This window comes from Spermophilus citellus, assembly GCF_964194105.1.
Source record: "Spermophilus citellus genome assembly, chromosome: 7".
Taxonomy (NCBI): domain Eukaryota; kingdom Metazoa; phylum Chordata; class Mammalia; order Rodentia; family Sciuridae; genus Spermophilus; species Spermophilus citellus.
This window is the reverse complement of record NC_138188.1, coordinates 152,644,998-152,658,852: the sequence shown is the minus strand read 5'-3', so window position 1 is coordinate 152,658,852 and position 13,855 is coordinate 152,644,998. Positions and strand designations below refer to the sequence as shown.

General features: G+C 35.0%; 4 protein-coding genes across 4 annotated transcripts in view; all 4 read right to left on the bottom strand.

Annotated features, from left to right (window-relative positions):
* LOC308653424 (uncharacterized protein) overlaps positions 1-13,855 on the bottom strand; it is a gene marked incomplete at both ends in the record, with an annotated part of 99,173 nt that overhangs the window by 3,314 nt on the left and 82,004 nt on the right. The gene's annotated exons all lie outside the window — the stretch shown is intronic.
* On the bottom strand, positions 330-518 carry LOC308653583 (keratin-associated protein 19-7-like; the record flags this gene model as incomplete). Its single annotated transcript, XM_081302201.1, has 1 exon — positions 330-518. The coding sequence occupies one exon, from the start codon at positions 516-518 to the stop codon at positions 330-332; it is 189 nt and encodes a 62-aa protein (XP_081158327.1).
* LOC308653579 (keratin-associated protein 20-2-like) lies at positions 4,011-4,205 on the bottom strand (the record flags this gene model as incomplete). Its single annotated transcript, XM_081302198.1, has 1 exon — positions 4,011-4,205. The coding sequence occupies one exon, from the start codon at positions 4,203-4,205 to the stop codon at positions 4,011-4,013; it is 195 nt and encodes a 64-aa protein (XP_081158324.1).
* Positions 7,851-8,045, bottom strand: LOC308653580 (uncharacterized protein; the record flags this gene model as incomplete). The annotated part of the gene is made up of 1 exon (XM_081302199.1): positions 7,851-8,045. One exon carries the CDS (start codon positions 8,043-8,045, stop codon positions 7,851-7,853), a length of 195 nt encoding a protein of 64 aa, XP_081158325.1.

The window sequence follows — 13,855 nt, the reverse complement described above, 5'->3', positions numbered from 1 at the left end:
AGAATTGTAACATACCCATATTTACAGTGAAATATAGTTTATTTCATAATATGTTTTTTACACAAAAAACAAGAGTCCAGTTTGATCACATTTATGTAGTGTTAAAATAATATAATCAAAGGAAAAATATTTCTCCAAACTATCATTCAATCTAAGAGGTAATGATGAATTAAAACAGTCATGCTGATTTCATTCAATTATCTCAGATAGTTTGGCATAGAGTTGGTATTGTTGAAGACATTCAAACATTCCTCATATGAAGAAACTTGGAATTGATTCTAGTGAGACAGGAGGTTAGACCCAATTGGCTCAGTAGCTATGGAAATATTTCAGTAGAAGCCATAGGACCAGCATCTTCTATAGCAGAGTGGATGGCAGCATCCATAACCATAACCACCATAGCCACCATAGCCACCGTAGCCACAGCCATAGCCACAGCCATAGCCACCATAGCCACAGCCTAGGCCACCATAGCCATAGCCCAGCCCACCATAGTAGTTGCCATAGTAGCAGCTCATGCTGTCAGGAGTGGAGTGTTCAGTTCAGGATCAGGATGTAGGTGTCTTGTGTCCGGATGTCACCGTCTGCCACCTGTCTTTTATACACTCTGATGTTGGATGGCGAAAACCACAGGCATTGCATGGTCATATTATCTCACTACTATGCTTCAAATAATGTCAGGAATATTTTGACTTATTGCAAAACAAGACTCATGACTGAGATAATTTTTGATCTTACTAAGGATTCTGTGATCCATATATATATTTAAATGAAATACTTTTTCTATTTTGAATGCAATGTTTCTTTTTATATTTAATTCATAGAATTTGAATTATTTTATTATATTTAATATAAATCATGGAAATAAGTATTTCATTTTTATTATATTTTGTGTTGTTCTCATGATTCAAAAGAAGGAAAGCTTTTCTTTCCTTCCTTCTTTCTTTCTTTCTCTCTCCATTTCTTTCTTTTCTATTCTTCTCTTCTTGTGAAATTAATCTTGACATACATTTCAAACATTCCAGAAAATAAATGACCATTTGACAGTTGGAAATTAAGTTTGTTCAATTTTCCTCTTCCTTATCCCAAATAAAGTTCATAGATGAAAGTGTAAAGCACCCCAAAGTATAGTTGGGTCCTCAATCTTTGACTCTTATTTGCGGTGGGGTACTAAGTAATGAAATGAGGAGTGCTTAACCACTGAGCAACCTCCCTAGCCATTTTTATTTTTTACTTTGTGACAAGGTCTTTCTATGGTGCTTAGGGCCTCTCTAAGTTGCTGCCGCTGACTTTGAACTTGGAATTCCCCTACCACAGAATCCTGAGCCCCAGAGGCAATGTACAAGGCTTTATTATTTTTAATAGCTGTCACATTTGGTCTTACAAGTATCTAGCAAATGAACAAATGTCATGTCACTTAATAGGTGTACGGATAAGGCAGAGGGACCAAATAATTGATGTGATCCTTCTTTGTTTCCTCAGTTTTTCCTGATGATGAGGTATTGGTGGAAACAAGGTTATTCAATCATAGAAGGATGTTTTTTTGTTTGACAGTAATATTCAATAAAATTTATTAAAATATAATTTCATATAATAAATTATACCTACTATAACAGGACAACTCTATGAATTAGAGTCCAAAATAAATCTAAATTATGTTTCAACCCTCAAAATGTAGACATTGGAAGAACTGGTCAGGAAGGAGGAACTTCTACCCCTGTTTTACAGTTGTTGAACCCAAATGTCCTCTGATGTCTCAAGTCCCGTCAGTTCTGCTCATTGATGTCACCAAACACTGAAAATAATCATAGATGCCTAGTCATAACCAAAACCTGCCTTTCCACATGCTTCTCATTCAGTTGAGACTTCTGAGGGAGTTTCACATAGTTCTGCCAGCCTCTTCCAGCTGCCAATTGACATTTATTTGTTGTAGAACATGTGCCAATAATTTTTAAGTCATCGTATTGTGTGTTGTAAAAGAAAAGAAAAGCAAGTTTCTTTCTTTTGAAATTGGACAATAAATATGTTTCTTGAGCAGATATCATTTATTTGCTTTTTTAAAAAGTAAACTTGTATATTAATTTGATTCTAGATTCATTTTCCCAATTCAATTACAAATTCTGATATGTGGATGATGTCATCTTTTGCTGGTTTTGCATATTTCCAAGGGAGTCCATAAGTTCAATCTTGTCTATTCAAATCCTAGAAGGTTCAGAAGAATATTATGTTTCACTGTAGAGACTAGTGCTGTTGGTGCTGCTAGTGGACTATTAGAAAATGTCTGACTGACCCAATTCAAATGAGAATTAATGAAAAAATAGGCTCTGAATTTTGGTCAGGGTCTATTTACCTCTTTTGTTCTAGTCTGTAGTAGATGTCTGTTTGTCTTTTCTGTTAAGGATAGTTCTTAATTGTGATGATTTTCTCATCACCTAGACATGAGCACACCTGTATTATATTTTTTATCTCATTTGAAATGATTCTGTTTGTGTCTTAGGAAATGGACCCATGTGACTTTCAATTTCTAAAATATCTCCAGGAGAAACCTGGCTCTGTTAAAGTCAGTACTCTCCAAGTACATTCTTGTCAGATTGTGTCTTTGTGTATCTTCGACTATGGTTTGACAGCCAGGAAAAATTAAAAGTGGACTCAAAACTCTGCTGGTTACTCTGTGTGACAGTATCATCCCGCCTGGCTCCTAGAACTGCCAATTTCACCCCTTCACCCATTTTCTCCTTCGTCAGAATGTTCTCCTCTTATTCCTTATTTCTCTCACTAGCATTTCCTTGCACTTAATGCTGTCAGTTTGTTTTACAAGTGAAACATAACCAATTTAAGAGTGCAAAGAATTTGAATACAGGGAAAATTAGCCTATGTAGGCTTGTACATTTAATGAGGACTAGAGTTTGGGATGAAAAAGAAAATAACCTCCTGCTAATTTGATACTTAAAATGTGACTCATGGTTTTGATTAGTTTATCTTTCTATGAATAAAACCAATTTTTTTAAAATAGAAAATAAATTCATATATTTTGAAATACTATTTAGTTGCCATGATGACAATCAATAATGTGATTTCAATGCACACATTTTCAATAGCATGAAGTATGAGTCATTTTGAGGGGAGAAGATAAAAATACAGATACATATATAGATATTGTTATATATATATATATATATATATATATATATAGATGGGTATACATACATGTGTACATACATATATCTATGCATATCTATATCTATATATAGACCTACATATAGATAGATAGATAGATATAGATATACACTTTTATTCACCACTGTAAAAAGTGCAAACAATTACTCTGAGACACTTTCACAGAGACAGAGCTATAGATGATATAATGTAACCACTGGCAAGATAAACAACACAAAACTTTAAAATAAAGATTTTAAAATGATCTCATATTCTCACATTATTGTATATAAAAAAACCATCTAAAAAACTTACAAAGGGTGATTTTAGAAGATATGAAGAGACATATATATATATAAAAACAGGTGGTGTATGATCTTTTAGAAGTAATACCCATGCAATATTAATTTTTGGATCCCTACTGACCACAGAAAAGATATGTCATACTTTTTTTCTCTCTCATATTTCCATTAAACCCCTGCACCTGATTAATCACATCCAATTGCACAAATAGACATGTTTCACTGAGGGAGACAAATAAAAACAAGTGTATCAATGTAATATTTCCAATGCAACACTTTATTTAATATAAGGACATTTAACTTAGAAGTTGAAAAATTTCATCACATTACACACACTGTGTAATTATCAAGAATAAACATTTTTCCAATCACACAAATCAAGAGATAAGGATGAATCAGGTAGTTGATTTCATTTCATTCATTTTTCTCAGACGCTTTGGTGTATAGTAGGTATGTTGAAAGCATTTAACATTTTTCATGTGAAGAAAGTTGGAGATGATTCCTGTAAGACAGGATGTGACAGCCAGTAAGCTCAACAGCTAAGGATATTTCTCAGTAGAAGCCATAGGACCAGCATCTTCTGTAGCAGAGTGGGCGGCAGCATCCATAACCATAGCCACCATAGCCACCATAGCCATAGCCTAGGCCACCATAGCCACAGCCACCATAGCCACAGCCATAGCCACAGCCTAGGCCACCATAGCCATAGCCCAGCCCACCACAGTAGTTGCCATAGTAGCAGCTCATGCTGTCAGGAGTGGAGTGTTCAGTTCAGGATCAGGATGTAGGTGTCTTGAGTCTGGATGTCACTGTCTGCCACCTGCCTTTTATATGCCATGGGTGCTGGGTAGGGAAAACCACAGACAGTGCATGGTCACATTATCTCACTCATGTGCCTCAGACAACGTCATGAGTATCTTGATTTATTGCAAAAACAAGCCTCATAACTGAAATAATTTTGTTCCTATGTCAGGATTTCATGATCTATTCATGGACTTTTTAAGATGAAATTCCTGTTCTATTTTGAATGCCAAATGTTATTCTGTATATAGTTAATTGAATACCTATGATATGATTATGGAGGACCATGTAAGTTATGAAAACAGGTATTTCAATTTGATTTTTGTTTTGTTTCCATTCTTGAATAGAATATGAGGTTTTCCTTCCTTCCTTCCTCCCTGCCTACCTTCCTTCCTTCCTTCCTTTGATTCCTCTCTTCTCCTTCTTTTCTCTTCTTCTTTGAAATTATCATTAATTTATATTTCAAGCTTTCTAGAAAACACATGTTAATTTTCCAGTTATAAACCACATTTGCTCCATGGTTCCCTTTTTCATCCCAAATGATGATAACAGATATAAGAGTAAAGCACTGAAAAGTAAAATTTGATGCTCCAACCTCAACTCTTAGTGTTTTGTAATAAGTGTCACATTCATTCTTTGAAATACCATGGAGGTACAGGATTGGCATGTCTTTTAAAAAGTGCATGGATAGGGCTGTGGTTGTGACTCAGTGGTAGAGAGCTTGCTTAGCATGTTTGATGCACTGGGTTCGATTCTCAGCACCACATATAAATAAATTAATAAAATGAAAGTCCATCGACAATCTAAAAAATATCTTTAAAAAAGTGCATGGACAGAACAGAGGGCCCCAATGAGCCATGTACTCCGTATTTGCTTCCTCAATTTTTAGCTTATGATGAAGTATTGGTGGAAACTGGATACTCACTCTTGCAAAGATGTTTTTGCTTGAATATCAATAGTTAATTATTCTATAAAGTTCAATTTACATAAAATAAATTAGACCTGTTATAAGAGAATAGATCAACATCTGAGACATAGAAAAGTCTAAATTATGTTCCATCATTCTTGGAAGTTACAGGGGGCCATTTCCTAAGACACAAAGCAGAATCCTTTCATATGAGATTAAAAAATAATAAAAACGGTGTTCCTATCAAGGTGATGAGAAAATCATCACTAGAATTAAGAAGAACCATCTTTATCAGTTGGAGAATTGGTAAGAAGGAAGGAGCTTCCACACTGATTTTATATTTGCGGAACCCAAAAGTCCTCTGATTCACAAATTCTGCCAGTTCTGCTCCTTGCTATCACTGCACCCTGAAAATTTGCACAGGTGCATAGATATGTCAAAAACTTGCTTTCCATCGCCCTTAGGTTCTCATTCAAATCACTTGTGACTTCTGAGAGAAATTCATAGGTCTGCTAGCTTCTTTCAGCTACCCGTTGACGTTTATTTTTCATTGACAATGTGCCAATAATACTTTCAGTATTATTTTGTATTGTGTGTTACAAAAAACAAGACAAGAATTCAAGTTTTCTTCCTTTTATAATTGGACTATAAATCATGTTTCTTCAGCAGGTTTAGTATATTTAGTATTAGTTATATTATATTGCTTCACTGAAACTAAATTTGTTAAATAATTTACTGTTTTATTCATTTGCCTTTTTAAAAGCAAACTAGAATTTTAATTTAATTCCTGGTTCATTTATACAAGTTTAGTACAAGTTCCAATATGTGGCTTTTATTATCTGTTGCTTTTTGTGCATATTTCCATGGGAGTCCATGAGTTCAAACTTGTCTATTAAAATTCTAGAAGATTCAGAACAATATTATATTTAATCTTAGAGAATTGTATTGTTGCCACTGTTCTTGAACTGTTAGAAAATGTCTGAGTGATCCAATTAAAACAAGGATTAATGGAAAATTAAGCTCTGAATATTGGTTAGGGTCCATTTACCTCTTTTGGTCTAGACTGCAGTGGATGCTCTTTTGTCTCCTCTGATAAAGATGGTTCTTCTTAATTCTAGTGATGATTTTCTCATCACCTTGATAGGAACACCGTTTTTATTATTTTTTAATCTCATTTGAAATGATTCTGCTTTGTGTCTTAGGAAATGGCCCCCTGTGACTTCCAATTTCTACAATATTGCAAGGACAAACCTGGCTCTGTTAAGTTCAGTATTCTCCAAGCACATTCTTGTCAGACTGTGTCTTTGTATGTTTCCAACTATGGTTTGTCAGTCCTGAAAAATTAATGGACTCAAAATTCTGCTGGTCACTCTGTATCACCACACCATCCTGCCTGGCTCCTAGAATGGCCAATTTCACCCCTTCACTCATATTCTCCATCTTCAGAATGTTCTCCCCTTATTCCTTGTTTCCCCACTAGCATTTCCTTGCACTTAATTCTGTCAGTTTGTTTCCCAAGTGAAACATAATGGCTTTAAGTGTGCAAAGAATTTGATTCTGAGAAAATTAGCATATGGAGTCATGTTCATTTGATGAAGACTCACTCAACTGTGGAATAAAAATGAAAATAAACTACTGCTAATTTGATACTGAGGAAACAGCTCATGGTTTGATTAATTTATCTTACTATTCATGGTACCCAATTTTTCCTAAAGAGAAGAAATTATTATTTATTTTGAAATACTATTGAGTTGCAATGATGATAATACATTATGTCATTTTATTGTACACATTTTCAATATGATAAAGTCTGCAGTTATGTTTTAGGGAGGAGCAGTAGTTACAAATACAGATATAGATATCAAGATATTGATAAAGATAGATGTTCATATATACTTATGTATACATGTTTACATACACATATCTATACATATAAATACACCCATCTAAACATCTATGTGCTATTGTATACACACATTTAATTTGACATACTTTCACTGAGGCTAAGCTATAGATGATATATTCTCACCACTGATGTGCAAATGACACCAATCTGTAAATACAAAGATTTTTAAATGATCTAATGTTGTATAAAATCTATTGTATATTATACCCATTTTAAAAAGCTTACAATCAAAGGGTAATTTTAGAAGATATGAAAAGATAAATAAAATAGAATTTGTATTATCCCTGAAAGACTTATTATTTGTACATTAATTTAAACTCCTAATGACCACAAAGTAACTCTAAGATTCTCTTGCACTCTTTGTCTCTCTCTCTCTCTCTCTCTACCATTTCTATGAACAACACATAAGACTAATCACAAGCACACTCACACACACAAATGGACACATTTCAATAGAATTGTAAGACAGCAATGTTTCCAGTGAAATACAATTTATTTTATAATATGTATTGTTTACATATTGAGATTCAAATCTGATCACAATTTTCATAGTGTTATAAAGGTAATTATTAAATGAAAGTGTTAAATGAAAGCGTTTCTTTAACAATTACACAATCAAAAGTTAAGGATGAATTAAAACAGGTGTGCTGATTTCATTCATTTTTCTGAGAGTTTGGAGTTGGTATTTTTGAAGACATTTAACATGTGAAGAAAGTTGGAGATGATTCCTGTAAGACAGGATGTGACAGCCAGTAGGCTCAGCAGCTGAGGAAATGCCTCAGTAGAAGCCATAGGAATAGTATCTTCTGTAGCAGAGTGGGCGCCAGCATCCATAACCATAGCCACCATAGCCACCATAGCCATAGCCTAGGCCACCATAGCCACAGCCACCATAGCCACAGCCATAGCCACAGCCTAGGCCACCATAGCCATAGCCCAGCCCACCACAGTAGTTGCCATAGTAGCAGCTCATGCTGTCAGGAGTGGAGTGTTCAGTTCAGGATCAGGATGTAGGTGTCTTGAGTCTGGATGTCACTGTCTGCCACCTGCCTTTTATATGCCATGGGTGCTGGGTAGGGAAAACCACAGGCAGTGCATGGTCACATTATCTCACTCATGTGCCTCAGACAACATCATGAATATCTTTACTTATTGCAAAACAAGCCTCATAACTGAGATAATTTTGCTCCTACATCAGGATTCTGCAATTCATTTATGGGCCTTTAAAATGAAATTCTTGGTCTATTTTGAATGCTTGTCTCTTTTTGTATATACTTAATTGTGTACCTATGATATGATTATGTAGTACTGTGTAAATTATGAAAGTAGGTATTTCACTGGGATTATTGTTTTGTTTCATCCATTCTTAATAGAAGAATTTCCTTCCTTCCTTCCATCCTTCCTTCCTACTTTATTTTCATTTTTTTTCTTTGAACTCATTTTTAATTTATATTTCCAACTTTCAAAAAACACATGTTCATGTTTTATTTAGAAACCACATTTTCTCCATGATTCCCTTTTTCATCCACCACGAATGTTACAAATGCTAAAGCACCCTAAGGTAAGTTGGATGCTATAATCTCAATTCCTCATGTTTTATAATAGTTGTCACATTTACTCTTTAAAATGCCATGAAGATGTGGGAATGTCATGTTTCTGTAAAAGTGCATGGATAGAACAGAGGAACCAAATGAACCATGAGCTCCTTCTTTGCTTCCTCAAATTTTAGCTGATGGTTAAATATTGATATAAACAAGGATAATCAGTCATGGAACAATTTTTTTGTTTCCTTATCAATAATTTATAAATTTATTAAAATTCAATTAATAACAAATATACTAAACCTATTATAAGAAGATAGAACAACACCTTAGCTAGTCAGAGACAAATCTAAATTATGTTCCACCAGTCTTAATGCAGACATTGGAGGAACTGGTAAGGAGACTTCAGTCTGATTTTAATTTTGCTGAACTCAAAAGTCCTCTGACTCACAACTCTCACCAGTTCTTCTCCTTGCTGTCACTGAGCACTGAAAAGAGTCACAGGAACATACACATGATGAAAACCTGCTTTTTCCAAGGTTCTCGTGTAGATCCTTGAGACTTCTGAGAGAAATTCACATAGATATGCTTGTGTCTTTTACCTACCAATTGATATTTATTTTTCATAAACCATATGCCAATAAATTTTAAGTCATTGTATTGTGTGTTGACAAAAAAAAGATAGCAAATATTTTATTTTTTGAAACTGACCAATAAATCAAGTTTCTTAAGCAGGATTGATGCATTTAGTAATAGGCATATTACAATACTTTTCTAAAGGAAAATTTGTTAAATAATTTACTATATTGTTAATTTGCTTTTTAGAAAAATAACTTCAATTTTAATTTGATGATTGGTTCATTTTTCCAGTTTTGGTACAAGTTCCAGTTGTGGCTGATGTTATCTCTTGCTTCTTTTGCACATTTCCAAGACAGTCCATAAATTCAACATTTTCTATGAAAATTTTAGAGGATCCAGAGCAATACTATATTTTACCTTATAAACTAGTGTTGCTGTTACTGGTATTGCTCTTGGACTATTAGAAAATGTGTGACTGGCCCAATTCAAACAAGGACTGATGTAAAATTAGGCTCTGAATTTTGGTTAGGGTCCACTTACTTCTTTTGGTCTTGTCTATAAATGATGCCTTTTGTATCCTTCTGTTAAACATTTTAATCTTCTGTTAGTCTTCTAGTGATGATATTATCATTGTCTTGATACAAACACAGTTTTTATTATCTTTCAAACTCATTTGAAATGATTCGGTTTTGTGTCTTAGGAAATGGAGCCCTGTGGCTTCCAATTTCTAAAATATCTCAAGGAGAAACCTGGCTCCAGTCAGTATTTTCCCAGTACATTCTGTCAGATTGTCTCTTTGTATGTCTCAAAATATGGTTTACCAGGCTTGAAAAATTACAAGTGGACTTTGAATTCTGCTACTCTCTGTCACGGCACAATCTTGCCTGGCTCCTAGGCCTGCCAACTTCTCACCTTCACCAAATTTCTCTGTCCTCAGAATATTCACCCCATTATTTCTTACTTTCCCCACCCACCAGCCGTTCCATTTAATGCTGTCAGTCTGTATCCCAAGCGAAACATAACCAAAGAATTTGATTATAAAGTAAATTAGCCTATGTAGCTGTGTACATTGGATAAGACCGGATTTTGAGATGAAAAATAAAATACCCTAAAGCTGTTTTGATACTTGGAAAGTAGCTCATGGTTTTGATAAATTATCTTGCTATACGTACTTGCTAATTTTTCCTAAATACAAAAATAAGTTTATATGTTTTGAAATACAATTTAGTTGTTATGGTTATAATCCATAATGCCATTATTAGTGCACATATGTTCAATATGATAAAGTTTTCAGTTATCTTTTAGGGAGGAGATATAGATACAGATACAAACATAGATATCAATATCAATACAGATGTATTGGGGATGTGGCTCAAGCGGTAGCGCGGTCTCCTGGCATGCGTGGGGCGCTGGGTTGGATCCTCAGCACCACATACAAATAAAGATCCTGTGTATGCAGAAAACTAAAAAGTAAATATTAAAAAATTCTCTCTCTCTCTCTCTCTCTCTCTCTCTCTCTCTCTCTCTCTCAAAAAAAAAAAAAAAAAAAGAAAAGAAAAGAAAAAGAAAAAGAAAGAAATGGTCTGACTGGCCCAATTTAAACAAGGATTAATGCAAAAAGTAAGGCTCTAAATTTTGAGATCCACTTACCTCAATTGGTCTAGTCTGTAGTGAATGCTCATTTGTCTCCTCTGTTAAGGATATTCTTTTTTAAATTCTAGTGATGATTTTCTCATCATGTTGTTATGAACACAGTTCTCTATATTTTTAGATCTCATTTGAAATGATTTTGCTTAGGAAAGGAACCCCTGTGACTTACAGTTTCTAAAATATGTCAAGGAGAAACCTGGCTCTATTTTAGTCAGTATTCTCCCACTTCATTCTTTTTTTTTATTGATTATTTAAAGCATTACATAGCTCATGATATATCATCTTTCATACATTTGACTCAAATTGTGTTTTGAACTCTCATTTTCACCCCAAATACAGATTGCAGAATCACATCTGTTACATATTCACATTTTTACATAATGCCATATTAGTGACTGCTGTATTCTGCTACATTTCCTATCCCCTACTATCTCCCCTCCCCTCCCCTCCCCTCCCATCTTCCCTCTCTACCTCCCCTGCTGTTGTTCAATTCTCTCCCTTTTTTTCCCTCCCCCTTGCCCCTCATAACCTCTTATAATTCTATGTATCATTGAAGGTCTCCTACTATTTCCATGTGCTTTCCCTTCTCTCTCCGTTTGTCTCCCCCCATTCGTCTTTGTTTACTGTAGTCTTTTCCTCATGCTCTTCCTTCCTGTTCTGTTCTTAGTTGTTCTCTTTATATCAAAGCAGACATTTGGCATTTGTTTTTTAGGGCTTGGCTAGCTTCGCTTAGCATAATCTGCTCTAATGCCATCCATTACCCTGCAAATTCTATGATTTTGTCATTTCTTAGTGCTGCATAATACTCCATTGTGTATAGATGCCACCTTTTTTTTATCCGTTCATCTATTGAGGGGCATCTAGATTGGTTCCACAGTCTAGCTATTGTGAATTGTGCTGCTATAATCATTGATGCAGCCGTATCCCTATAGAGCGCTTTTTTAAGGTCCTCAGGGAATAGTCCGAGAAGTGCGATAGCTGGGTCAAATGGTGGATCCATTCCCAGCTTTCCCAGGAATCTCCATACTGCTTTCCAAATTGGCCTCACCATTTTGCAGCCCCACCAGCAGTGTACAAGTGTACCCTTTTCCCCACATCCCCGCCAACACTTATTGTTGTTTGACTTCATAATGGCTGCCAATATTACTGGAGTGAGATGGTATCTTAGGGTGGTTTTGATTTGCATTTCTCTGACTGCTAGAGATGGTGAGCATTTTTTCATGTACTTGTTGATTGATTGTATGTCCTCCTCTGAGAAGTGTCTGTTCAGGTCCTTGGCCCATTTGTTAATTGGGTTATTTGTTATCTTATTGTTTAATTTTTTGAGTTCTTTGTACATTCTGGATATTAGGGCTCTATCGGAGGTGTGGGGGGTAAAAATTTGTTCCCAGGATGTAGGCTCTCTATTTACCTCTTTTATTGTTTCTCTTGCTGAGAAAAAACTTTTTAGTTTAAGTAAGTCCCATTTGTTTATTCTTGTTGTTAACTCTTGGGCTATGGGTGTCCTATTAAGAAATTTGGAGCCCGACCCCACAATATGTAGATCGTAGCCAACTTTTTCTTCTATCAGACGCAGTGTCTCTGATTTGATATATAGCTCCCTGATCCATTTTGAGTTAATTTTTGTGGATGGCGAGAGAAAGGGATTCAATTTCATTTTGTTGCATATGGATTTCCAATTTTCCCAGCACCATTTGTTGAAGATGCTATCCTTCCTCCATTGCATGCTTTTAGCCACTTTATCAAATATAAGATAGTTGTAACTTTGTGGATTAGTCTCTGTGTCTTTTATTCTGTACCATTGGTCCACCTGCCTGTTTTGGTACCAGTACCATGCTGTTTTTGTTACTATTGCTTTGTAGTACAGTTTGACCTCTGGTATCGCTATACCTCCAGATTCACACTTCCTGCTTAGAATTGCTTTTGCTATTCTGGGTCTTTTGTTTTTCCATATGAATTTCAAGATTGCTTTATCTATTTCTACAAGAAATGCTGTTGGGATTTTTATTGGCATCGCATTAAGCCTGTAGAGAACTTTGGGTAATATCGCCATTTTGATGATGTTAGTTCTGCCTATCCATGAACAGGGTACATTTTTCCATCTTCTGAGATCTTCTTCTATCTCTCTCTTTAGGGTTCTGTAGTTTTCATTGTATAAATCTTTCACCTCTTTTGTTAGGTTGATTCCCAAGTATCTTATTTTCTTTGAGGATATTGTGAATGGAGTGGTTTTGCTTATCTCCATTTCAGAGGTTTTGTTGCTGATATACAGGAATGCCTTTGATTTATGCGAGTTGATTTTATAACCTGCCACTTTGCTGAATTCATTTATTAACTCTAGCAGCTTCTTTGTAGACTCTTTTGGGTCTGTTAAGTATATTATCATGTCATCTGCAAATAGCGATAGTTTAATTTCTTCTTTTCCTATTTTTATGCCTTTAATTTCTTTTGTCTGTCTAATTGCTCTGGCTAGTACTTCGAGAACTAAATTGAATAGAAGTGGTGATAGAGGGCATCCCTGTCTTGTTCCAGATTTTAGAGGAAATGCCTTCAGTTTTTCTCCGTTTAGGATGATGCTAGCCTGAGGTTTAGCATATATAGCTTTTACAATGTTGAGGTAAGTTCCTGTTATCCCTAGTTTTTCTAGTGTTTTGAACATAAAGGGATGCTGTACTTTGTCAAATGCTTTTTCTGCATCCATCGAGATGATCATGTGGTTCTTGTCTTTAAGTCTATTGATGTGGTGAATAGCATTTATTGATTTCCGTATATTGAACCATCCTTGCATCCCAGGAATGAATCCTACTTGATCATGGTGCACAAGTTTTCTGATATGTTTTTGTATTCGATTCGCTAGAATTTTATTGAGAATTTTTGCATCCAAGTTCATTAGAGATATTGGTCTGTAGTTTTCTTTCTTTGAAGTATCTTTGTCTGGTTTTGGGATCAAAGTGATGTTGGCCTCATAGAATGAATTTGGAAGAGCTCCTTCTTTTTCTATTTCTTGAAATAG